Here is a 27,737-nt window from a genome sequence, read left to right as displayed (position 1 = left end):
GTTTTAGACTACGGTGTTTGAACCCATGGCTTTGAATGTGCCTTTACATTTGCTGCCAAGAAAGTATTTTCAACTGTAAGAAAACACATGCTACATGAAACAAGTTTCCAAAATATACATGTGCTCATTTCTTGTTTGTAACCTAAAACTTAGTTTCTCATTTTAGAACGTTGTTTGGTAAGTTAAAGAGAAATAAAAAATAGACCATGAGATCAATTAGGGTTCTCTAAAATATAACTATTACTATTAGAAAGTTCAATTTTGAGTGTTCTATCATCAAAAAAGGCCATCTTAGCTTACACTTTTTTATTAAATTAAAACATAAAGTATGTTGTACTGTAGATAATCATCTTTAATTACCAATATATTTGAGATTTAGGAATAGAAACATGCATATTTGCATGCCCTGCAGCCCTTTAAGTGTCACAGCACTGAGACAATCTCATCTGTTACCTGTAAGATCACAAGGGCGTTCTCAATGGAAAGGTCATCAGATGGAAGGCCTTCACTTTTCCAGATCAACTGCTCACTTTCAGTACAAAGAAACCGCCTGAGATCAAATTCTGAAAAGAGAAATGTATCAAGCAGTCACTACAGCAATCAGCATTTGACAGACCGACTAGCACAACAGGCCCATGGCAGGCCTAGCCTGGCCCCCACTCCTACGCACCACAATAGAAACCTGGGGGAAGGACGCACCCAAGAATGTGAAAATGAACAGAACTATTAATTCATTAATTCTGAGAGAATGTTTCACAAAATTCACAAGAAAATTTAGAGCCTCCTATTTCATTTTAGCAGCTTAAATTAATGTAAAAATAATATATTTAGCTACATTCATGTAAAATTAAAAATATTTCAGAAGGAGGTCTGTTTCTAGCATGGATGTAGGAGTAGAAAACTTATAATAATGAAACAATTTATAATAATGAAACAGACTTGGCAAATCTGAAGTACTCATAGTATCCTTGGTGATTAAACATACACAAAATTCAATGTAAAAGCAGTAAAGGAGACAGAAGTGGAAGGGCCACTCTTGGCATAAAGAAATATATCAATACGCACTCTCAAGGCCTGCTGCCTTGGTCCACTCTTCCAGACAGTTCTTCCTGAGGCCTTCTGGAGCAGCAGAGAGATAGGTGATGAAAGCGGCCGCCAGCTGAGCTCTTTTGGGGAGGGTAGCTAGCTCTTCAGCTATCTCCGCAACCTGGAAGCAGACAGTGAGTGTGGGGTGCTCTTTCAGAAGGGAAAGCGGCATCACAGGTGGGAGATGACCAGCCCTGGCTAGAGTTGTTAACACCATAATAACTCAGTCATCAACATTTCAAAATAAAGAGACGCATGACCAAGGCAGCGCTTACCAAGGCAAACACTGACTTGGGCCTGGGTTAGTCTCAGAGGCTTAGTCCAATATCACTGTGGCAGGAAGCATGGCAGTGTGCAGTCAGACATGGGGCTGGAGGAGCCGAGAATTCTATACCTTGACCAAAAAGCAGTCACAAGGAGGGTCTTTTTCCACACTGGTTATAGCCTGAGCACTAGGAGACCTCAAAGCCCAACTACACAGTGACACACTTTCTCCAACAAGGCCACACATCCTAATAGTGCCACTTCCTATGGGCCAAGCATAGTCAAACCACCAAACCAGAAGAACTCAAAGATTTTTAAAGTTTTCAATACAAGATGTCTCCAAAAATAAACACGTTATTTGCATACTCCCTGCAAAACGAAATCTAAAAAATTTAAAAGAAACAAAAAATGTTACCAATGTTGAAATGATGAAACATATATCAAAAAGAAACAAATGGTGAGCAATACTGAATGTTAATGTTACATGGTAAAGGTAACTTCCCTCCTATCCTTGCCCTCCACAGATCCTTGCCCTCAACAACACGGGCGAGCCAAAGGGGAACAGGTTGGATTTTCCTAAAGTGTATACACTTTGCTTAAAGATTACTTCAATAAGTAGTGACCACTTACCTCTAGAAGGTCTGTCAAAGGCCAGCAATAAGCTAATGGCTATTTTGCCTTGTGTCTTTTTATTGTTTAAACAAATACATTAATTACATGTCAGGACTCCTGTGTTTTGAGACTCTTCTCCTAAACAAACCTGGGCATTCCACCTCCTATGCTCTCTGTCCAGCTGACTGATGAGAACCTCTGCGGCCTTGATGGTCTCCTGTGCCTTGCTGACCTCAGCTTCCAGTTTGGCAGCTTCTGAAGTCCTGCTCTGAAATCTAAGAAAACAAGTAATATATGATCAGAAACAAAACAAGTGTATTCACTTATCCTTGAGATATGCTGATCCATACATGTGAGTATGGAATACTATTATTAAGACAGGCAAGAATACAAACATATACAATTATAATTAAGGCCTTTCTAGTAGAGCCCATGGTACAATATAAGCGAAACACAAATTCCTAGGGTCCCTCCCTCATGTGTACCAAAAATCAATACAGTATCTCACTCCGTATGCTCAAAGACCAAACAGAGCGTCTACAGCCACATTCTATACACATTTCTCAAAACACTTCTTAAAGTCCTGACCCTAAGAATTGAGCAACCACTCTTTGTAAGCTTTTTTCTACTCTAGTTGCACAAACCTATCCACTAGCATGTGAACTTTTGACATGATGATAACATACCCTATCTTTGAAATTTTCTTGAGCATCTTTTACCCACTCTCTTCCTCTCACCATACTTCTTGGCCTAATCCTCTCAAACATCTACCTGCAAAACAGAACTATCTGGTTTACTAAATACTGTCTCTCAGTTGGTGTGTATCTGCCAGATTTTAGCAGTCTTTTACATATGTTAAGTGTACGATGTATGCATGTGTGCACTGTTTGCCGTGTGGGTATGTTCATCTGTGCAGGAACATGTAGAGGCCAGAGCTCAATGCTGGGATTTCTTCCATAATCACTTCCCCACAGTCCCATCAGAAAGGAAATTTAACACACAATTTAAAATAGTGCTTTACATTTTTTTCTATAATTAGCAGTTTTTCTCAGCATGAACAGGACCCTGATTTTGAGCCCTAGTAACAACAATAGAAAAAATTGTATAAAGGTATTATTATTATTTATTTTAGCTTTGTTTTTTGTTTTCTTTGATTTATATTTCAGTAACCCAGGATGCCCTGTATCTAGCCATGTAGCCGAGGATAATCTTATACCCTGATCCTCTTTCTCCATGTCCTAAGTACTGGGACCAGAGGCATGAAAGGTCACATAGCTAAGTAAATAGAGCATCTTAACTGCTCTTTCCCAGTCTCGACCTGAGAGAGATGAGAAAAGGGGAAAAGCCACAGTTACAACCTGGATGTGAAACCTTGCAGTGTGCTCAGGCGCACTTCAGTCCAGACCAAACTTACTTTTCCTTGAGTTCTGACACTTTCTGACCAACAGAGTTCAGAAGATCTTCTAGCTTTCTTTTTCTGTCTTCAGTTTTCTTCAAATTCCTAAAGTATAATTCAGCTTTAGATGTCACTGTATGCTAGACATCAACATTAAAGCAGCATTTTAAAAAGTCATATTGCAGTAAATGTGATAGAGCTACTGTAGTTCAGTGTTTTTACACTTCTTCATTGCTATATGAAGCACTACCAAAATAAAAGTGAAGCACTATGCATAGTGCTTCTCAGAATTTATAATTTAAAAGAATAGTGACTGGAGAATTTCTAAATGAAAATGGAAAACATGTTCATCTATATTCTTTAAAAACAATATAACATGATGCCACAGATATGAATACACATGCCCTGCATATATGATAAAGAGAATTTTAAAAGTGTAGCAAAGGAAACTTGGAAACTATGTACTTAGGCCAGAATAAAAACTCCCAGATGCCTGTGAGAAGTAGAATAAACTACACACAATTCTGAACACTCAGAGAAGGTGAACAACATCTGTCTCTGAAAGTAACAAAAAAGAGGGAGACACAAACGTGTCTAAAAGTTAGTAGGATACACTCTACCCCTCCCTTGAAATAACTTTTACATCAGCTTAAAAATAATCACACCTGACTGACAATACACCCAACTCTAGATAGCCTCACTAACAGCATATATACAAACATGATGCTTCGGTTATTTTTTTAATGCTTAATCATTTTTATTGGATATTTTATTTATGTACATTGCAAATGTAATGCCCTTTCCCAATTTCCCCCCAGAATCCCCTTATCGAGTACCCCCTTCTACTTCTATGAGGGTGTGCCCCACCAATCCACCCATTCCTGCTTCCCCACCCTCCCATTCCCCTACACTGGAGCATGGAGCCTTCAGAAGACCAAAGGAGTCTCCTCGCGTTAATGTCCAACAAGGCCATCCTCTGCTACCTATGCAGCCAGAGCCATGGGTCCCTCCATGTGGACTCTGGTTGGTGGTTTAGTCCACGGGAGCTCTGGGTGGTCTGGTTAGTTGATGTTGTTCTTCCTATGGGGCTGCAAACCTCTTCAGCTCCTTCAGTCCTTTCCCTAACTCCTCCATTGGGTACCCTGTGCTCAGTCCAATGGTTGGCTGCAAGCATCCTCATCTGCATTTGTCAGGCTCTGGAAGAGCCTGTCAGGAGACAGCTATATCAGGTTCCTGTCAGCAAGTACTTCTTGGCATCCACAATAGTTTCTAGGTTTGGTGTCTGTATATGGGATAGATGCCAAGGTGGTGCAGTCTCTGGACGGCCTTTCCTTCAGGCTACATTCCACACTCTGTATTTGCTCCTGTGAGTATTGTGTTACCCTTCTAAGAAGGACTGAAGCACCCACACTTTGGTCGTCCTTCTTGAACTTCTTGTGGTCTGTGAATTGAATCTTGGGTATTCTGAGTTTTAGGGCTAATATCCACTTTTCAGTGAGTACATACCATGCATGTTCTTTTGTGACTGGGTTACCTCACTCAGAATTTTCTAGTTCCATGCATTTGCCTAAAAATTTCAAGAATTCATTGTTTTTAATAGCTGAGAAGTATTCCACTATGTAAATGTAGGACATTTTCTGCATCCATTCCTCTATTGAAGGACATCTGGGTTCTTTCCAGCTTCTGGTTATTATAAATAAGGCTTCTATGAATATAGTGGAGCATGTAGCCTTGTTATATGTTGAAACATTTTTTGGGTATATGACAAAAAGTGGTATAGCTAGATCCTCAGGTAATAATATATCCAATTTTCTGAGGAACTGCCAGACTGATTTCCAGAGTGGTTGTACCGTCTTGTAATCCCACCAACAATGGAGGAGTGTTCCTCTTTCTCCACATCCTGGTCAGTATCTGCTGTCACCTGAGTTTTTGATCTTGACTGGTGTGAGGCGGAATCTTGGGGTTGTTTTGATTTGCATTTCCCTGATGACTAAGGATGTTGAACACTTTTTAGGTGCTTCTCAACCATTTGAGTTTCCTCTCAGAAACTCTAAGAATTCTTAGGTTAGCTCTGTACCCCATTTTTAATAGGGTTATTTGATTGTCTAGAGTTTAATTTCTTGAGTTCTTTGTATATTGGATATTAGCCCTCTATCAGAGGTAAGATTGATAAAGATCATTTCCTAATCGGTTGGTTATCATTTTGTCCTATTGACAGTGTCATTTGCCTTACAGACACTTTGCAATTTTATTCTTGATCTTAGAGCATAAGCACTGGTGTTCTGTTCAGGAACTTTTCCCCTGTGCCTATGTATTAAAGGCTCTTCCCCACTTTCTCTTCTATTAGTTTCAGGGTGCAAAACACCCAGGATAGTAAGAACTATTCTCAACAATAAAAGAACTCCTGGGGGAATCACCATCCCAGACTTCAAGCAGTACTACAGAGCAATAGTGATACAAACTGCATAGAATTGGTACAGTGACAGGCAGACAGAACAATGGAATAGAATTGAGGACCAAGAAATGAACCCATATACGTATAGTCACTTGATCTTTGACAAAGGAGCTAAAACCATCCAGTGGAAAAAAGACAGTATTTTCAACAAATGGTGCTGGTTCGACTGCCGGTCAGCATGTAGAAGAATGCAAATCAATCCATTCTTATCTCCCTGTACAAAGCTCAAGTCCAAGTGGACCAAGGACCCCCACATAAAACCAGAACCATGATGTTTCTTTATGGGAAAAGTGAATGCCTAAAAGGAGTCCCCAGATCCTGAAAAGTAGTCAACACTGGGCAGTCTACACCTGAATACTGCCTCCTCACACCTGTATACAGTAACAAGCCACACACACTCTAGTTTCTACAATGGTATGCTGATTACTCAAAGTCAAGGACTTGCAATGTCAAGAATGATTCTTAACCAGAACCAAAACAAAGCAAATGAATGCATGGTTACAGGTCAGGAAGAAAACTGACATAAAAATTACACACTCAGATCAATAGAGAGAATGTTAGAGAAAGAAATTGGAATATATCAATAGAGCCCTGGAAATATCAACAGGACAGTGCAGTGATGGGAGCAAACCACTGAGACACTAGAACACAGGAGTGCAGACATGGAAGGCAGTGGGCGCACTGTAAGCACTAAAGGAGGAATCCCTGAGCCAAGGTTCCTCCGACGAGAGACCTTTCTCTATTTTAGACAAAGTGCCGTAACTATTACCAGAAACCAGAAATTATTAAGACCAAATCTAAGAAAACACTAGATTACTTCCAACATTCTAACAGCACATAAGTAGAAGTTTCTGATCACAAAAATGAAGGTCGTCCTCCCATAATCCTTCTGACTAGAGCAGCTTCTTACAGGAGGAGCCTAGCAGAGCCTCAGGTTTGTTCTGGTGTGTGCTATGTGGCAAGGGGAAATCATGAATTCATGTATTCATCTAATCATGAGAGTAGAAGGCAAACAGTGGTAAGCAGCATTTCCTGGAATCTTTACCAAAGGATTTCACTGTTCTTAAAATAAGTTCTTAAAATTTAAAAAAAAAAATAAAGTTAACCACAAAAAAATAATAATTTCAAAAGTATATCATCCTGTTGAGAAGATAAAATTGAAATCTTACTATATTTGTGAAATGGACAGTTCATTTACAAATAAATTAAAATTATCAAACAATGAACGAAGAAGTTCACGGAAGAACCTAACAAGCTCGTACAACCACTCTGGGACTTGCTGACTGTAGTGAAGCATTCCACGGAGTTTCCTGAGTGATAACTGCACAAATCTGCAGCCCGGTATGCACAGCAACAATCCAGTGTAAGAACAGGCACAGAAGAAAACTACTGAAGAATAATAAACATCTCCAGGACCAACATGTGCTCTGAGTATACCCCACCCAAAACCCCAGAAATAGGGTCCTACAAATTTTCAAAGAGAAAAATCACAAGGTAACATACAAAGCACAAGGAAACAAATAGCACTACTTTTCCAAGAACAAAGCTGCACTCTGGAAGCCAACAGAAATGTGCTCCCACTCTAAAATTAGGATTCTATAGCAGCAGAAATGAAGCTCTGAATGGCAGTGTGTGGACAAAGTCACCTAAAGGTTCAGTTCAGGCTGGAAGGCTTTACCCTACTCTAAGCATATCTCACACTGCATCTGGAAGGAGCGAGAATATCTGCACCTTTAACAAGGCCCAGAGGCCACATGCTGGAACAAGCCCATCAAATCACTAGCTACAAGCCACTCCAATACTGAACATCTATGATAATAGAATGGCGTGCAAGTCAGACCCACCTGCCACCCTGGGACAGCCGGAGGGATGCATGAGCAGTCCCCTGAGCTCCACTGTATAGTTCTGGGCTTGCTCTTCAGCCTGGAGGAGACTTGTGGGACCTGAAGAGTGTCTTGCTTCCCTGTGGAAAACTTTGGGGCCCCAAAACTAACCAGCTTGGATCCCTGCTAGACCAATTCCGCCGACCAACCCCCTTAGTTCACCAGAAACAGTCTGCAGAAGTGAGTTGTGCTTGGTCCCAAAAGCCCTAGCTCTGGGCTCACTTGTTAGTTGGGAGGACCTTTGAGGAATCCAAAGATCAAACTGCTTCCTCTTGAAAACCTTCAGTTCTCCAAGACTAACCAGACTGGATTCCTGCTCCACCAATCACAGCGCAGTCAGATTTGCCCACCATCTGAGTTGGGTCCGACTGAGACGCAGCCTGCAGTGGGGTCTGCCTGAGGCACAGCCATCAAAGTCCAGGACCTTGACCTCCATTGTCTGACTCATGGCTTCCCTTTCTTGCCAAAGAAATCCTGCTATCATCAGGATTATCCAGCCAACACCAGGGAACCCAGAGAGCCTAAGCACATAATCAATAAGACCCACAGCAGTATGGCATCACCAAAGCCAGTACCCCAGTTCCACAAACCCTGAGTATCCTAACAAAACTGAAGCACAAGAAGAGGATCTTAAATCTTATAAGAATGATAGAGCCCTTAAAGAAGACGTGAATAAATCTCTTAAGGAAATAGTGGGAAACACATTCATACAGGTAGAGGAATTAAAAGAAGACGCAAATAAATATAAAGAAATACAGGAAAATATAATCAAACAGGTGAAGGATGTGAATAAAACTTTCCAAGACCTGAAAAGGGAAATGGAAGCAATAAAGAAAGCATAAACTGAGGAGATCCTGGATATGGAAAACATTGGGAAGAGAACAGGAACTATAGAAATAAGCATTACCAAAAGAATACAATAGATAAAAGAGACAATCTCAGGAATAGAAGATACAATAGAAGAAATTAAAAGTATCAGTGAAAGAAAATATAAAATCTAAAATGTTCATAACACAAAACACCCAGGAAATTTGGAACATTGTGAAAAGACTAAACCTAACAAGAATATAAACAAAAGAAGGAAAATATTCCCAACTCAAAGGCCTAAAACACATATACAACAAAATCATAGAAGAAAATGTCCCTAACCTAAAGAAAGAAATGGTTATAAAGCTACATAAAGCTTCTGGAACATTGTTCAGGTGCTTCTCGGCCATTCAAGATTCCTCAGTTGAGAATTCTTTGTTTAGCTTTGTATACCATTTTTAATAGGGTTATTTGGTTCTCTGGTTCTAACTTCTTGAGCTCTTTGTATATATATTGGAGCCCTCTATCACATGTAGGGTTGGTAAAAATCTTTTCCCAACTTGTTTGTTGCCGTTTTGTCCTATTGACAGTGTCCTTTGCCTTACAGAGGCTTTTCAATTTTATGAGGTCCCATTTGTTGATTGTTGATCTTAGAGCATAGGCCTTTAGTGTTCTGTTCAGGAAAATTTCCCCTTTGCCCATGTGTTTGAGGCTCTTCCCCACTTTCTCTTCTATTAGTTTCAGTGTGTCTGGTTTTATGTGGAGGTCCTTGATACACTTGGACTTGAGCTTTGTATAAGAAGATAAGAATGGATCGATTTGCATTTTTCTACATGCTGATAGGCAGTTGAGCCAGCACCATCTGTTGAAAATGCTGTTTTTCCACTGAATGGTTTTAGCTTCTTTGTCAAAGATCAAGTGGCCATAGGTGTATGGTTCATTTTGGGTCTTCAATTCTATTGATCTATCTGCCTATCTCTGTATGAATACCATGCAGTTTTTATCATTATTGCTCTGTAATACAGCTTGATGTCCTCAGTCAACATGGAAATGCAAATTGAAACAACCCAGAGATTCTACCTCACACACAAAATGGCTAAGATCAAAAACTCAGGTAAGGATGTGGATGCTGGTGAAGAAAGAGGAACAACGCTGGTGGGACTGCAAGCTGGTACAATCATTCTGGAAATCAGTCTGGCAGTTCCTAAGAAAATTGGATATAATAGTACCTGAGGACCCAACTATACCATTTCTGGGCATAGACCCAAAAGATGCTTCAACATATAACAAGGACACATGTTCTACTGTATTCATAGCAGCATTATTTATAATAGCCAAAAGCTGCAAAGAACCCAGATGTTCTTCAACAGAGGAATGGATGCAGAAAATGTGGTACATTTACACATTGAACTCAGCTATTAAAAACAATGGCTTCATGAAATCCGCAAGCAAATGGATGGAACTAGAAAATATCAAACACTGATAAGTGACTATTAGGTAAAAAGTTTACAATAGCCACAATACAACTCACAGAGCACCTTCACGAGGAAGAAGAACAAAGTGTGGATGCTTCAGTCCTTCTTAGAAGAGGGAACAAAATACTCACAGGAGGTAGAGGTAGAGGGTGGGAAGGACTTTGGAGAAAGAGAGGAGGGGGAAGGGAAGAGGGGGCAGGAACAGGTATGGAAGGTGATGGAGATGACAGAGGGACAGGAAAATGAACATAGGTGCGTAGCAAAGGGGGATGAGAAACTGGGAAGAGCCACCAGAAAGTCCCAGATACCTGGAAAGCAAGAGGCCCCCAGGACCCAATAGGAATGAGATTGGCTGAGATGCCCACCAAAGGGAGGGAGAACCTGCAGAGACCATCTCCAGAGGTTCAGCAGGGCTCCAGGTGAGGGATGGGGCTTCCCAGTCATCTCCAAATTTTAACCCAGAATTGGTCCTGTCTAAAGGAAATATGGGGACAAAGTGTGGAGCAGAGACCGAAGGAAAGGCCATCCAGAGACTGCCCCACCTGGGGATCCATCCTATATACAGACACCAAACCCAGACACTATTGCTGATGGCAACAAGTGTGTGCTGACAGGAGCCTGATATAGCTGTCTCCTGAGAGGCTCTGCCTGAGCCTGACAAATACGGATGAGGATGCTGGCTGCCAGCCATTAGACTGAGCATGGGGATGCCAACGGAGGAGTTAGGGAAAGGACTGAAGGAGCTGAAGGGGTTTGTAACCCACAGGAGGAGGAACAATAGGAGCCAACCAGACCCCCAAAGCTCCCAAGGACTAAACCACCAACCAAAGAGTACACATGGAGGGACCCAGGGCTCTGCTGCATATGTAGCAAAGGATGGCCTTGTTGGGCATCAAATGGAGGAGACGCCCTTTGTCCTCTGAAGGCTCAGTGCCCCAGTGCAGGGGAGTGCCAGGGCGGTGAGGTGGGAGTGGGGGGGTGGGTGAGGAGCGCCATAATAGAAGCAGGGGGACAGGAGGTTTGCGGAGGGGAACCAGGAAAGGGGAGAACATCTAAATTAAATAAATAAAGTATCCAATACAAAAAGAAGAAAATACATTAAACACTAAAGACAAAAACAAAAAAAAGAAAGAAAAGAAAAGAGAAGAAGCTTCCAGAACACCAAACGGATTGAGCCAGAAAAGAAAATCCTCCCATTACATAATAATCAAAACACTTCAACACTATATAGAACATAGAAAGGATTTTAAAAGCAGCAGGAGAGGGAAAAGGCCAAGTAACATATAAAGGCAGACCTATCAGAATTACACCAGATTTGTTAATAGAGACTCTAAAAGCTTGAAGAGCCTCTGTAGAGGTCCTAAGAGATTACTATACTCAGCAAAATTTTAATCACCATAGATGGAAAAACCCAGATAGTCTATGACAAAACCAAATTTAAACAATACCTTTCCACTAACCCAGCCTTACAGACGATAATAGAAGGAAGACTCTACAAAAGGAGGGTAACTATATTAATGAAAACACAAGAAATAATTCCACACTATTAAAATAAAAAGAGAAACACACACACAAATATCACCAACATTAAAATAACAGGAAGTAACTAACAATCATTGGTCATTAATATCTCACAACATCAATGGACTTAATTCCCAGTAAAAAGATATAAGATGCATAAACACAGTCCATCATTCTTCTGTAACTTAACAACAAAGATAGTCATTATCTCAATATAAAGGGCTGAAAAATTGTTTCCAAGGAAACAGACCCGCTCCCCCCAAAAGCTGAAGTAGCTATTCTAATATCTAATAAAATAGACTTTCAACCAAAAGTTACCAAAACAGACACAGGAGGACACTTCATACTCATCAAAGAAAAAATCCACCAAGAGAACATCTCAATTCTGAACATCTATGCCCAAATGCAAGGGCACCCCCATTCATAAAACAAACATTACTGAACTTTAAATCATACATAGAACCCCATACATTAATAGTAGGAGACCTCAACACTCCATTCTCACCAGTGGACATCGAGGCAGAAGCTAGTTAGAGAAATAATGAAACTAACAGAGGTTATGATGCAAACGGACCTAACAGACATCTATAGAACATGTCACTCAAACACAAAAGAATATGCCTTCCTTCTTCTCAGTTCTTCACATAACCTGCAAAACTGACCATATGTCACAAAGCAAGCCTCAACAGATGCAAGAAGACCGAAATAACCTCATGTATCTTATCAGATCACCATGGATTAAAGCTAGGCTTCAACAACAGCAAAAAAATAAAAGAAAGCCTACATATTCATGGAAACTGAACAACTCTCTACTCAATGATCACTGAGTTAGGGGGGAAAAAAGAAAAATTAAGCACTTTCAAGAATTCAATGAAAATGAGTGCACAACATAACCAGATGTATAGGACACTATGAAAACAGTGCTAAGAGGAAAGTTCACAGCACTAAACGCCCTCATAAAGAAGTCGGAGAGTTCTTATACTGACAAATTAAAAGCACACCTGAAAGTTCTTGATAACACACACACACACACACACACTCAAGAGAAGTTAATAGCAGGAAATAATCAAATTCAGGATTGAATTCAATCAGTTAGAAACAAGGGAACAATAAAAAGAACCAATGAAACCAAAAACTGGTTCTTTGAGAAAAATCAACAAAATAGACGAGCCCTTAGCCAAACTAACTAAAAGGCAGAGAAACAGTATCCAAATTAACAAAATCAGAAAGGAAAAGGAAGACATAACAACAAACACTGAGGAAATCCAAAGAATCATTAGATATTACTTCAAAATACTGTAGTCCACAAAATTGGAAAATCTAAACAAAATGGATGATTTCTTTTAGACAGATACCAATTACTAAAGTTAAATCAAGATCAAGTAAACTATTTCAATAGTCCTATAACCCTTAGGAAACAGAAGCAACCATTAAAGTCTCACAACCAAAAAAAAGCTCTCAGCCAGATAGTTTTAGTGTAGAATTTTACCAGACTTTCAAAGAAGAGCTAATGCCAATACTTCTCAAACTATTCCACAAAATAGAAACAGAAGGAACACTGTCAAACTCATTCTGTGAGGCCACAGTCACCCTGATAAAGGAACCACACAAAGGCTCAACAAAGAAAGAGAATTTCAGACCAATTTCCCTTATGAAGACTGATGCAAAAATACTCAATAAAATACTCCCAAAGTGAACCCAAGAACACATCAAAGACATCACCCAACACTATCAAGTAGGTTTCATCTCAGGGATGCAGGGGTGAATCAATATACAAAAAGAAATTCGTCAATGTAATCCTTCATATAAACAAACTGAAACGAAAAAAAAAAAAAAAAAACATGATCATCTCACTAAATGTCCAAAAAGTGTTTAACAAAACCCAATACCCCTTTCAAGTCTTAGAGCAGGGATACAAGGAACATACCTAACCACAATTAAGGCAATATACAGCAAGTCAATAGGCACCACCAAATTAAATGCAGAGATATGTAAAGCAATTCCATTAAATTCAGAGACTAGACAAGGCTGCCAACTCTCTCCATAGCTATTCAATATAGTTCCTGAAGTGCTAGAGCAACAAGACAGCTAAAATAGGTCAAAGGGACACAAATTGAAAAGGAAGAAGTCAAAGTTTCACTATTCACAGGTAATACGATAGTATACATAAGTGACCCCAAAACTTCTACCAGAACTCTTACAGCTGATAAACACCTTCAGCAAAGTGTTTGAATACAAAATCAACTCAAAAAAATTGGTAGGTAGCCCTCCTCTACACCAATGATAAACAGGCTGAGAAAGGAGTTCGTGAAACCTTCACAATAACCACAAATAAAATAAAATATCTTGGGGTAACTCTAGCCAAGCAAGTGAAAGACCTGTATGAACTTCAAGTCTCTAAAGAAGAAATTTGAGGAAGCTCTCAGAAGATGGAAAGATCTCCCATGCTCATGGATAGGCAGGATTAACAGTGAAAATGGCCATCTTAAAAAAGCAATCTATGGATTCAATGCAATCCCCATCAAAATTCCACCACAATTCTTTACTGATCTTGAAAGATCAATTCTCAGTTTCATATGGAAAAACAAAACCCAGGATAGCTAAATCAATCCTGAACAACAACAAAAAATTTCTGGAGAAATCACTATCCCTGATTTCAAGCTACACTACAGAACAGCAGTAACAAAAACTGCACAGTATTGATATAGAAACTAACAGGTGCATCAATGGATCCATTTAAAGACCCAGAAATAAACCTATATACCTAACGACATTTGATTTTTGATAAAGAAGTCAAAACCATACAATGTAAACAATACAACACAGGTATTAAACTGACTGTAATGCAGGTCAGACCACCCCATACTTTGTGTTTGACTTACAATTCTAATCCTGACTGCTCTGTTTCCAGGGGCTGGATCCGTTCCAAGACATGGGAGTACTGCACATTGGCCTTAACCCAAGCAGCCAGAGGAGCAGCTGCAGTGCTGGCACGCTTAGCATTCTGAAAAAACATTACAAGGTACCCAGTACCTGCTTAACATCAGACACACAAAGTTAACGTCAACATTTTATCTACTCATTTATTTTACTTAGGCTTTTAATTGATCGTTTAAACTATAGTAAACTGTTTTTTATTGAAAAAATAAGTATGAACTCTGCTTGCAGTTTCAAGTCAGTCTCCTTTAAGCACATCTGATCTCGCAGAATTCACATGAACCAACAAGACTGTTCTGTCTTACTTATAGAGTGTGCATACCATTTTCTTTCTACATGTGATATATTAAGTGAAATTTTAAAAGCATTGTTACTGATGTCAAAGGTTTAACATTTAAATAAATAATTTAAAAAGTATCAGAATCATTGAAGTTAAACTTCATTGAGGGTTGATACAAGTATGGGGAAACAGATGCCCACTGCTACGGAAGTGCCCAGCAGAAGGAAAGCAATGCTGGCAATGGCGTGGGGCCGAGGGGGAGGAAAGAAAAGGATAAGCCACAGGGCGGCGCACTCTGGACCCAAAGCCACGTGGGCAGGAAAGCTGAAGCCTGGGCCTTGTAACTTAAGCTTTTACATGATCTAGACAAATGCTTGGTGATGACAAAGTGTCCCACAGTCAAATACACAGCTTAAAACGGAAACTACCTTTGGATCGAAAGAGGCTTTGTTTTTGAAGAGAAGCTCCTCCACGCTCTCTCGTATCTCTTTAGGGATGTTCCGTGCGTCAAAAGTTGCAATGTCTTCTCTCACACCCCGTTTTGCAAGGAAGCTAAGAAGAAGGCATAGTAACTCAAATATGGCCGACTCAAAATTGCTCTTTCTAAATAAACATGACATGAATAGCACTTAAAGCCAATCAGTTAGCAATCGAGGCTGCGCAGCTCTAACACAGAGCTCATGACCACCGTGTTTTAGTGAACAAGGAGCACAGGGTTTGAGAGCGTGACACAGTCCACCTGCCATCCCATACGTTACCTGGAACAGGATGTGCAGTGAGTGAATCACACTGAGGTTCAGTTCTCTCTCCCAACACGTCAAGTACTGCACACTTCCAGTCTAGACATTCTCCCATAGTCTTCAAGGAACTTCTAACATAAGGACTCCTTAACACCAACATGGATATCAGCAGCACAAACCCCAGCACCAACATCTGATCAAAGACTAGAAGCTAAGTGGCCTCACGTCTAGTCAATCCTCAGCCTTTCCAGCTTATGACTTGCACTATTCTAAGTCCCTCACTCCTCCCTTATTCTCTTACTTCTCCTCCTTTACCATCCTCTTTTTCCTCTCACTCACAGAATGTTTTCTTCATCAGTAACCTGTAGTAAAATCACAATGCTTTTCTACTGTGTAAGGATTAAATTATTAAATAGTGGCCATTCTTAAAGATTCCCAGGCATTTCTCTCTTTCTTAGTACTTTGAATAATCACTTGCAGAGAAAAGATACTTATATTTCGATATGAAATTTCTCTGTACTATATATTTAGATAAAACTTAGTCTGAGAAATAATAAAGGAAATATTAAGACTGATCCATGAAAAAACTGATAGGCAGCCATGATGCCAACCACAGGAAACGGCCCAACCTACAAAACGTGTCAGAGTACAGCTGTACCTGTACAATTGGTGTCAGAGTACAGCTGTGACTGTACAATTGGTGTCAGAGTGCAGCTGTGACTGTACAATTGGTGTCAGAGTGCAGCTGTGACTGTACAATTGGTGTCAGAGTACAGCTGTGACTGTACAATCGGTGTCAGAGTGCAGCTGTGACTGTACAATTGGTGTCAGAGTGCAGCTGTGACTGTACAATCGGTGTCAGAGTGCAGCTGTGACTGTACAATTGGTGTCAGAGTGCAGCTGTGACTGTACAATTGGTGTCAGAGTACAGCTGTGACTGTACAATTGGTGTCAGAGTGCAGCTGTGACTGTACAATTAGTGTCAGAGTACAGCTGTGACTGTACAATTGGTGTCAGAGTGCAGCTGTGACTGTACAATTGGTGTCAGAGTACAGCTGTGACTGTATAATTGGTGTCAGAGTGCAGCTGTGACTGTACAATTGGTGTCAGAGTGCAGCTGTGACTGTACAATTGGTGTCAGAGTGCAGCTGTGACTGTACAATTGGTGTCAGAGTGCAGCTGTGACTGTACAATTGGTGTCAGAGTGCAGCTGTGACTGTACAATTGGTGTCAGAGTGCAGCTGTGACTGTACAATTGGTGTCAGAGTGCAGCTGTGACTGTACAATCGGTGTCAGAGTACAGCTGTGACTGTACAATCGGTGTCAGAGTGCAGCTGTGACTGTACAATCGGTGTCAGAGTGCAGCTGTGACTGTACAATTGGTGTCAGAGTACAGCTGTGACTGTACAATTGGTGTCAGAGTGCAGCTGTGACTGTACAATTGGTGTCAGAGTGCAGCTGTGACTGTACAATTGGTGTCAGAGTACAGCTGTGACTGTACAATTGGTGTCAGAGTGCAGCTGTGACTGTACAATTGGTGTCAGAGTACAGCTGTGACTGTATAATTGGTGTCAGAGTGCAGCTGTGACTGTACAATTGGTGTCAGAGTGCAGCTGTGACTGTACAATTGGTGTCAGAGTGCAGCTGTGACTGTACAATTGGTGTCAGAGTGCAGCTGTGACTGTACAATTGGTGTCAGAGTGCAGCTGTGACTGTACAATCGGTGTCAGAGTGCAGCTGTGACTGTACAATTGGTGTCAGAGTACAGCTGTGACTGTACAATTGGTGTCAGAGTGCAGCTGTGACTGTACAATTGGTGTCAGAGTGCAGCTGTGACTGTACAATCGGTGTCAGAGTGCAGCTGTGACTGTACAATCGGTGTCAGAGTGCAGCTGTGACTGTACAATTGGTGTCAGAGTGCAGCTGTGACTGTACAATTGGTGTCAGAGTACAGCTGTGACTGTACAATTGGTGTCAGAGTGCAGCTGTGACTGTACAATTGGTGTCAGAGTGCAGCTGTGACTGTACAATTGGTGTCAGAGTACAGCTGTGACTGTACAATTGGTGTCAGAGTGCAGCTGTGACTGTACAATTGGTGTCAGAGTACAGCTGTGACTGTACAATTGGTGTCAGAGTGCAGCTGTGACTGTACAATTGGTGTCAGAGTGCAGCTGTGACTGTACAATTGGTGTCAGAGTGCAGCTGTGACTGTACAATTGGTGTCAGAGTACAGCTGTGACTGTACAATTGGTGTCAGAGTGCAGCTGTGACTGTACAATTGGTGTCAGAGTGCAGCTGTGACTGTACAATTGGTGTCAGAGTACAGCTGTGACTGTACAATTGGTGTCAGAGTGCAGCTGTGATTGTACAATTGGTGTCAGAGTACAGCTGTGACTGTACAATTGGTGTCAGAGTGCAGCTGTGACTGTACAATTGGTGTCAGAGTGCAGCTGTGACTGTACAATTGGTGTCAGAGTGCAGCTGTGACTGTACAATTGGTGTCAGAGTGCAGCTGTGACTGTACAATTGGTGTCAGAGTGCAGCTGTGACTGTACAATTGGTGTCAGAGTGCAGCTGTGACTGTACAATTGGTGTCAGAGTGCAGCTGTGACTGTACAATTGGTGTCAGAGTGCAGCTGTGACTGTACAATTGGTGTCAGAGTGCAGCTGTGACTGTACAATTGGTGTCAGAGTGCAGCTGTGACTGTACAATTGGTGTCAGAGTGCAGCTGTGACTGTACAATTGGTGTCAGAGTGCAGCTGTGACTGTACAATTGGTGTCAGAGTGCAGCTGTGACTGTACAATTGGTGTCAGAGTACAGCTGTGACTGTACAATTGGTGTCAGAGTGCAGCTGTGACTGTACAATTGGTGTCAGAGTACAGCTGTGACTGTACAATTGGTGTCAGAGTACAGCTGTGACTGTACAATTGGTGTCAGAGTACAGCTGTGACTGTACAATTGGTGTCAGAGTACAGCTGTGACTGTACAATTGGTGTCAGAGTACAGCTGTGACTGTACAATTGGTGTCAGAGTGCAGCTGTGACTGTACAATTGGTGTCAGAGTACAGCTGTGACTGTACAATTGGTGTCAGAGTGCAGCTGTGACTGTACAATTGGTGTCAGAGTGCAGCTGTGACTGTACAATTGGTGTCAGAGTGCAGCTGTGACTGTACAATTGGTGTCAGAGTACAGCTGTGACTGTACAACTGCAGAACATGAGCAGGCGAAGTGAATGCAGCACAAGCAGCCATTCTGCCTCGCAAGGGGTGATGGGCACATGTGCTGTTCAGGAAGCTAAGCCCTGCAGGAAGGTGCAAGGCAGAGACAGCGAACCTGCTGGATAAAAGCGGGGTCCTAGAGACACCCTTCAAAGAGAAAGGAGACCATAGGCAGCAATGGGGAGAATGTACTTGCATTCGCTTTGTGGATGAAGAAAATGGCTGGCACTTGGAAAAGAACTCGTCTGCTTTCATGACCGAGATCAGTTTCCACTGTGAGACATGCCCTCATGGTGGAATGCCCCCACAGTGGACTGCTCTCCTGTGGAATGTCCTCAGAGTAGGCTGCTCTACTGTAGGATGTCCTCACACTGGGCTGCTATCACAGTTGGCCATGCTCATAGTGTGCTAACCTTATGGTCGCACATCCCCATGGTGAGAAGACCTCAGGATAGGATAGTGGAAATCCATAGTGGAAATACCTATTTCTTAGGGAAATACAAAGGGAAATAAGCCTCAGCGGTTTACCCAATGTGAGGTTAATACTGATTATCATCTCATCTGGGTCAGGAATGACCTAGGAGCTAGGCCTTTGCTATGTCAGGGACTCTCTAGATTAAGATGCCCTCTAGCATGCCTATGGGGGATTACCCAGTTAGGCAATTCAAGTGGGAAGAAGCCCTAGGGGCTGGGATGGCAGACTACAGAGAAGGAGAAAGCAAGCTGGCCTCTAGCAGTTATGTCCCTTGGCTCCTGACACTAGATCTAATGGGACCAGCTTCATCAAGCTTCTGCAGCCTTGAACTGTACTGTGAGTGGTATCTAAGCCCTTTCTCCCTGAAGTGGCTTGTGTCAGAGTATTTTATCACAGCAACTGGTGAGTAACTAAGAGAGCAACCTAAGAAAGTAGTGCTGAGCATGGGATGGACATGTGAACTACACTCTTCAAAAATAAGGACTTATTAGTAAATACTGAGAATACAAGATGAACAGAGCAAGACTTGAAAAATGACTTGACCAAATAACACTGTCAGAACAACATGTCAACTTGGATTTTAGATAAGGCCAAACAATTCTTACAGTGATCCTTACCTCCAAGACCATGAAATATGAAGCCAGAGAGACCTAGACTAGTCACTGCAAGCAGTGACTTCAGACAAGTTACTTAACATGTTCGGAATGCATTTATTAAAGTTGTGGGATGAGAACCTTCAGTTCACATGGTCACTGTATTTGTAAAAATTGGAAAATGATCACAGATATCAACAGTGAGAATGGAAGTGTGCTGGGAACATTCCCACTAACATGGTGGGAAAGCCTCTGGAAAGCTTTGCAGGAGAAAGTTAGGTAAGCTTGTTGATATGGGCTAGCAGAGTCTCAGAATGCTGGCAGGAGCTTAGAAGACAGAAAGGAATGCCAGCAAGAAAGATGGCTCACAGACTTCAAACAGTAAGAATGGCCCAAGGAATGCCAGTAAGAAAGATGGCTCACAGACTTCAAACAGTAAGAATGACCCACAACTGTGGACATCTTCCTCCGTGTCCCGTGGCTTTGTGTGAGAGTAAATCTAGTGCTCAAAGTTTAGTCAAATAGTGGACACAATTTCAAGGTGTCCCAGAATTCAGGTTATCATTGACTGCTTTGTTTGGGTTTAAGGAAAAAATTGTGAGCAAAAGCAAAACAGAAAGATTTTAAAATCCTGCACTTTCTCCAAAAAAGAGTAAGACTCGAGCTGATAAGATAGATGGATGCATGGATGGGTGGATGGATGGATGGATGGATGGATAGACAGAAAGATAGATACATAGATACATAGATAGATACATAGATGCATAGATACATGGATGGATGGATGGATGGATGGATGGACGGACAGATGGATAAAAACTTACATACATACATACATACATACATACATACATACATACATACATAATCCATTAAAATAAAGTTGAAGGAATGAGGGTATTAGAAAGCAACAAACAAAACAGTACCAAGCCCTGGAACCGTGCATATAAAGTTTGGCATGATGTCAAGCATCAGCAGGATCAAGGCTTGAACTCATCTGAAGTGCTCTGCTATAGGCAGATGATTCTGTAGTGTGTCTGTCTCTCTCTCTCTCTCTCTCTCTCCTCTCTCTCTCTCTCTCTCTCTCTCTCTCCCTCCCTCTCTCATATAGTTCCTAGTGGCAACTGTGTCCTGGAGATCAATCACTAAGGCAGCAGTGACATCATCTAAGCCCCCAACTCCTGCTAATTCTTAAACTATTGGAAACCTGGCATTGTTCACATGATTGCAGAGTTTGCAAGCATCCAAGATGTAAAATAAGGAAATGGGGAACTCAAAAGAAAAACACTGGAAGCTACAGAGTGTGCACAGGCCCTGAGAGACTAGCAAGTACAGCTGAAGATAAAGTGGAGAACTAAGGAAACAGAGGCAGCAGAAACATAGAAACATGCAGACACGAAGCTATCCTCAGAGCAAGGCCATGCAGGCTGACCATGCACAACACTGCCCAAACCCTCTGTAACTTACACCACAAAATAATATATCCCAGCCACTGGGCACGGAGCTGGCAGATTAAATGTTTAGCATACTGTCTCGAAAACTTGCTATGGTCCCAATTCCTTTCTTGTGGAATGTTTATTCTGTGCCATTACTTGTTCAAAGCCTACAGATTGCTTTTTAATTCTATAGGGCTAAAAGATTGCCTAGAGTCTAGGTTGACAAAGAAGAAACTTGGGAACATTGAGCCATGCCAGAACCACTAAGATTGGGATGTTATGAGATGGACAGAAAACATTTTATGATGGAATGCCTTGTGGGGGAGGCTATGGTTTAAACAGATGTGTTTGGGTGCCAAACTAAAAAAAAAAATCAGTTAATCAGTTTTTCAGTTAATCTTGATAATCAGCTTGAGAGGATGGAAAAGTAACTGGGGAATTAGTAAAGCATACCCATGACACTTCTAGAGAGGGTTGGTGTATAGCACAACCCCATAGGCTAGAGTTCCAGATAGAATAAAAGGAAACACCATCTACAGAGGATGCTTGTTTTCCTGGTCCTGGTGATATTAGCTAATCAACCCATCCCTGCCATGGTAAACACCTCTGAAACTGTGATCCAAAACTATATGCATGCAAGGCAGGCATTGGTGAAAAAAATAACATTCTGTATAAATTAAAAAACTTACCTTTTCATGCTTACCCATGATGTATCAAAGATACCCATTAATCTCAAAACTCCTTCAAGAATGTCTCGGATTACATCTGGTGGCATTCGGAGTGAGCGGATTTCTGAAAGAGATTCTGGCCTAATGTTTCCAACTGCTAGCTTAGCTTCATTGACTAGAGGCTAAGAGACAAAAACATTAGGAACTGTCAATTTGTATGCTTTCAAAAATCAGTAACATTTTACAATCATGTAATATATATTATTTTAGTTAAATGATCACAGTTACTAATGGCCTTCCTCTTTTAAACACACAAAGAAAAGAATGCTCATACAAACCAAGTAAGCCTCATGATTGCATCATCTTAACTTAGCAAATTTATTTTGAGACACTTTTTTCCCAGGGATCTTTATATTGTAGAAAAAGCCCGGCTACTTAGTCAAATGTGCAGAAAACAGACTTAACTGCCCCAACTCCTGCCTGACAAGCTTTCTGGCTTCTTTGTATTTTCATGATTGATAGTTTGTATAGACTACACTGGCAACAGTGCTATACAATAAACTTAGCTACAACAGCACGTAAACTCAAATACAATGGGAGGTGAATGTGTGAAAGAATCGCATTCATACTCTGTTAGACTAGCTTTAACTTACTTGTACTTCTTTTAATTCATCATCAATTTTACTTTTTCTCTCTTCAATTTTAACAACTTCTTCTGCTATTCGCTGTTTCAGTCTTTCAAGTTCTGTCTTTTGCTCACTAGCATCCTATAAGAATAGGATTATGACATTACAATCACATATATTACATTTAGTGTTTAAAAGGATGACAACAAAAACATTAGCCTCTGCTAAAACAGTGTTCCCTGGTTTTTTTTTAATATTAATTTTGGGTCAAAAGCACGATAAAGGCAAATTTCTCAATTGAGGGTTCTCTTCCACACTTAACTCTTGCTTGTATCAAGTTGACAAAAAAATGAACTAAACAACCATGACAGTCAAAAATTATATTTGAGAAATAGATAAAGCAGAATTATGGTACAGAGATCTAATAGGATTTATAAGTTCCATTCAAAAGCAGCTCAACTTTACTACCATCAACAGAACAGAAACACATAATAGGAAAATGGTAAGTTCATTCTTAAGCCTGCCTTATTCTGGATGGAGAGAAGAAGGTTTATGGGACATATGGGAAGGGGGGATCAGGGAAAGGGGAAATCATTTGGAATGTAAAAAAAGAATATAGAAAATAAAAATATTAAAAATATTTTTAAAAAAAACCTGTCTTATTCTGCAAATGAAAAACTGGGCTGAAAAGATATTTTTTATGCATAACCAGACATTGCAGCTCAAAGGAGAGACTCAGCTGCAGAACACAAAGGAATGGGCATATTAACAGCCCTCCAGTGCTGTGGTAAAATGATACAATGAACAAAGCACAGGGCACATGCAGACATGACACCCAGGCAAAGAAACAGAACATAAATGTTGCTTGCACACAGGTCCACACAGATTTAACATATGAAACTGAAGTGGGAATTTATGGTTTTCTTAGAGACTCAGTTGTGTCATGTGATGTTTTTCTGGAAGCTGTCTTATGAGTGGACACTTGAGAGGGCATGCTATGTTTGCAAAGGGTATAAAAATAACCCGGCAGACAGTGGACAGTGCTCTGGCATTGGTTCGCCTTGCTGGTCTTGGCTGGGCTTCCTAAGTCTGGTCTTCACTGATGATGCTCTTGCATTTGTTCCCCTTGTGTTCTTCACTGACCTTCTCTTGTAATGACTTCATAGACAGAAACACACCAAAGAACTCATGCTACTCCAGAGGCTTACTGTTTCCATGAACTTGTGCCAACAGCCATATCTTCATGGTTTCTTCTCAACCAAGCACTGCTAATGATTCATGTTTGGTGTTTGCTAGTGGTCTGGACTACTGACAACAAAGATTAGAATAGCCTGAAAGAACTATTTCTAGGCTGTTCCATATCCCTTTTGTTCTATTAACCATCTTCCTTCCCTACCTTTGTTTGGTGGGCTATAAGGGATGTTGAAGTTTTTAAGAACCTTTATTAAAGTGGGTTTTGAAAAATATAAGCCTACAGGAACAGCTAATACAAGTGCATACAAGGCATCTGAGGGCTTGACACCATCAGTATAAAACTATGTGGAAAATAACATGTGAGACAGTATGGATGAACCAGCCTTTTACTCTAAGTTAAAAATATTATGTTTCACACTGATTGACAAGTGCTACAGAAGTCCTCTACTTCATTTATTTATCTAGTGGCCCCTGGCCCTCCCAAACATCACCTGCATGGACACTGTGATCTCCTGAAGGGCAGAGTCTGCTTCATCCTGCTTTATTCGAAGCAGGATGCTCTGCTCACCAGCCTTTCTGTTCAATTCATCCACAAGAGCTTTGGCTTCATTTAGTTTAGACACACCAGCCTAAATCAACACAACATTGATTGGAGATATAAAAGAAGAAATTCTATATACATTTGGGAAAGCCGTACATGAAACAATCACGCAAATGCAGACATTCTTTTTCTTATTTGCTAACTAGAATGCTTTATCATACCCATCAAGATGTAGTAAAATACTTGGTAAGAGATTTAAGGAAAAATATACTTTAACGCAGTAGTTCTCAATCCCTTTGGGATCATATAACAATCAGATATAATGAATATCAAATAGTTACACTATAATTCATTACAGTAGAAAATTACAATTATGAAGTAGCAGCAAAATAATTTTATGGTTGGGGATCATCACAGCATAAGGAACTATATTAAAGGGTTGCAGCATTAGCAAGGGTGAGAGACACTGACTTATAGCATAACAGAGAGTGCTGAACAGAACAATATAATACTCAATCTAATTAGTGGACTGTCTCTTTTTATGCATTGTATGTGACAGAAAGAAAAGGAAGTTCTAGTGAACTTTTCAGTCTGTAACCAGAGTTAAGTCTTTCTTACTGTAGGCTTATTTTGTCTTTGTGCACCTCACACACAGTGCTGATGGACATCATCAAAATTACCTCAGCATTTGACCTGACATGGCCATTATAGTCCCCATCATATAGTCCTCACCATAAATCTAAGGAATGGCCATGGAAATGAATTCTTATTCTTCTATTAAGTAAGTGCAGTTTCTGTCCTCTATCAAATTTAGAGAGAGGGTCAAGGAGAATGGGACATTATAAACAATATTTACAGAGCACCTAAATAGAATATAGATATCATGCAGAATTTCATCTAATATACTTACATTTAACTGACTCAATTCTGCAAGTTAAAATAATTTACCCAAAGCACCATTAAGAACTAAGTCAGAAAAGCAACCCTCCCCAAATCATATTTAGTTACTGGCTTCACGCCCTCTTAATTCCCCACCTAACTAGATGATAAGACACTTGTGGAAATCACTGCATACCTCACACGTTTGGTTACAGGATAGATCAGTCTTGAACTGATTCTGACCTGCTGACTGGGTTTTATATAGCAGGAAGGTGCTGTGTATGAGGTCAAAAAAAAATATCAGTAGTTTTGTTCAGCACTGAACACTAGATATCACACTTCTGACATGTCAAGTAAACTGTGCTCACTGGAGCAATAGTGCAAGACTGGATTTGAGGACTACTACATAGGTCAAATTCATGCCAGGTACTCTTACTACAATCAGATCTATGATGATGGATGTCATTGGGCCAAGAAGAGGACCTACTGATGCTGTTTTCCTACCAAATGGCAGAGTAGTCAAATTCCCTTCTAAATATATGTTTGTCTCAGTGCCAGTCTTGATCAGAGAAGCTTCTTATTGCAATACGGGGAGCTTAAGTCTACAGTGCAGAGAGTAAGAGCCTGTCAATGTTCAACCAGAGAGGGACACCTATGCCAAGCCCTCTAAGATGCAGGAAACATCAAGGAAGAGGGAGAGTAAAGAAAGTGGGCAAAGCAGAGGCTGGGGAGGAGCACCATCACTCCTGTCCTCTAGACAAGCCATGGCTACTATACCTATGAAAAGAGCAGCTCTGGTTGCCTCACCAAGACTCAAACAAGATGAATCCAGTTCTAAATTTCAGCCTGGGTGTGAGAGAGGCCACTAAGGGGCTCGCCCCACTCCTCATTGAAGAGCTATTGGTAACTGATGGATTCTGGCAGTCACTCTCTTTGAGGGCGTAGTCTTACCCATGTCCCAGGGGATGACCCCATAGACACATGCACATAGACAACACCAAATAGACTCGATGGATTGGATAAGAAAAGAAGTTTTAAAGGAAGATTTAGAAAATTAGGTCTTAAATTAAGTTGGATACTACTAACTTATCCTACCAGAGAGTAGTGCTGGGGATTGACCCCCCCTACCTTTTATATGGTAGGCTCTGCCCAAGAGGCTGTCATTTTAAAACCACATTTAAGTCTCTATATTTAGAATAATGCACAAAGAAAACTGTTCAGAATCCGAAGTGACATGGGTAAGAACATTCTTTTATAAATATAATTTTAACCAAAAACATCAGTTTGTTCTGAAAACATAATTTCAGTTTCATAGTATCAAATTTTAACCTTTGCAGTGATATTTACAAAAGCATTGTTTACTTTTCCTCTATTCTCTTTCTTTTTTTCTGGTCCTCTGAGACAAAGTTTTAGCAATTAGCCCAGGCTAGCTCAAATTCCCAATCCTTCTGCCTCAGTCTCCCAAATATTTTGTTACAGGCATGGATAATGTTCAACTAAATAAAAAGAATATGAGGGGAAGTACTACACCTGTGTAAAAAATTAAATATTATCCCCTAAAAGTGAAATAACATTAATGAAGAAAATCTCCTTACTATAATCTAGTGGGATATACTGTATGGACATACAATTCTTTCTGGGGGGTTTATATTAAGTATATGCCACATGAAACATAACACTGTGAACTACATAACATTCCCCATAAGCAGTAACTAAGACATAATAATTAAAAAATAAAAATAATCTCTTGACGATTACCAGTACTATACCTGCAAATGACTCTGTCTTTTCAGTAACTCCTTCTTCTTGCTGCTGCTGATGGCAGAATACACATGCAGAAAGGTCATGTACCTGCTTGGGGTGGCCCCATATGCTTTACAAGACTCGTGGATTAATAAGAATGACTTTATAAAGTCGGGGTCAACTAGAAAAAGACATGAAGTGAAAGTTACTTATAAGCATGATGCATTAAGAATTATATCAAATAATCTTACCTATCTCTCAGATAGCTATGAACACAAAGCCTTTCTTCAAAACAAAAGAATCCATAGCCCCTGTGCTCCTTCAGGGTCTGACCACTGTGGCTGCTGCAGGGGTCTCTGTCTATCCTGTGCTCCTTCAGGGTCTGACCACTGTGGCTGCAGGGGTCTCTGTCTATCCTGTGCTCCTTCAGGGTCTGACCACTGTGGCTGCTGCAGGGGTCTGTCTATGCACTGTTATTTACTTCCCCTGAACATGGTTATTGGTATAAAATCAATCTCTAATTAGAATTAATTATCCTAGTAATAATTAATTATTCTAATATCAATGATCAGAATAATTATAATACAGTTAAATTACAATATTTTAAAATCTAATAATTATTCTAACATTATACATGCAATCAAAAAGACAACACTGTAAAAGCTACTTGAAATAGAAAAGATTGTAAGCCAATTAAAATTTCATTTGATAAAGCGAGGGGAAATACTTCAAAATCCAGAAAGTTAAGAATGCATTCACATGGAATTCAATGTGTCTGTGATCAGTCCCACAGCTCTCACCGATCACCTGCATTCCCTACTGCAGTGAACGAAGGCGACTCCTTCCTGCCTCCATCCAGAAGCCTCTGACACTCTTGCCTCATCCTTTCCTTTTCCCACAGCCATT

General features: G+C 40.6%; 1 protein-coding gene across 1 annotated transcript in view; it reads right to left on the bottom strand.

Annotated features, from left to right (window-relative positions):
• The window catches only part of Dync2h1 (dynein cytoplasmic 2 heavy chain 1), a 252,371-nt gene that overhangs the window by 111,378 nt on the left and 113,256 nt on the right, over nucleotides 1–27,737 (bottom strand). Inside the window, exons 54-63 of the mRNA XM_052189168.1 lie at nucleotides 26,858–27,012; nucleotides 24,160–24,297; nucleotides 22,502–22,615; nucleotides 21,870–22,030; nucleotides 15,145–15,268; nucleotides 14,382–14,503; nucleotides 3,377–3,463; nucleotides 2,111–2,237; nucleotides 1,066–1,207; nucleotides 454–563 (exon numbers count right to left, since the gene is read on the bottom strand). Of these exons, the coding sequence (XP_052045128.1) occupies nucleotides 454–563; nucleotides 1,066–1,207; nucleotides 2,111–2,237; nucleotides 3,377–3,463; nucleotides 14,382–14,503; nucleotides 15,145–15,268; nucleotides 21,870–22,030; nucleotides 22,502–22,615; nucleotides 24,160–24,297; nucleotides 26,858–27,012 (1,280 nt within the window). The remainder of the gene's footprint in view (nucleotides 1–453; nucleotides 564–1,065; nucleotides 1,208–2,110; nucleotides 2,238–3,376; nucleotides 3,464–14,381; nucleotides 14,504–15,144; nucleotides 15,269–21,869; nucleotides 22,031–22,501; nucleotides 22,616–24,159; nucleotides 24,298–26,857; nucleotides 27,013–27,737) is intronic.

The sequence above is a fragment of the Apodemus sylvaticus genome, chromosome 7 (genome assembly GCF_947179515.1).
Source record: "Apodemus sylvaticus chromosome 7, mApoSyl1.1, whole genome shotgun sequence".
Taxonomy (NCBI): Eukaryota; Metazoa; Chordata; class Mammalia; order Rodentia; family Muridae; genus Apodemus; species Apodemus sylvaticus.
This window is presented reverse-complemented; position numbering and strand designations above follow the sequence as displayed.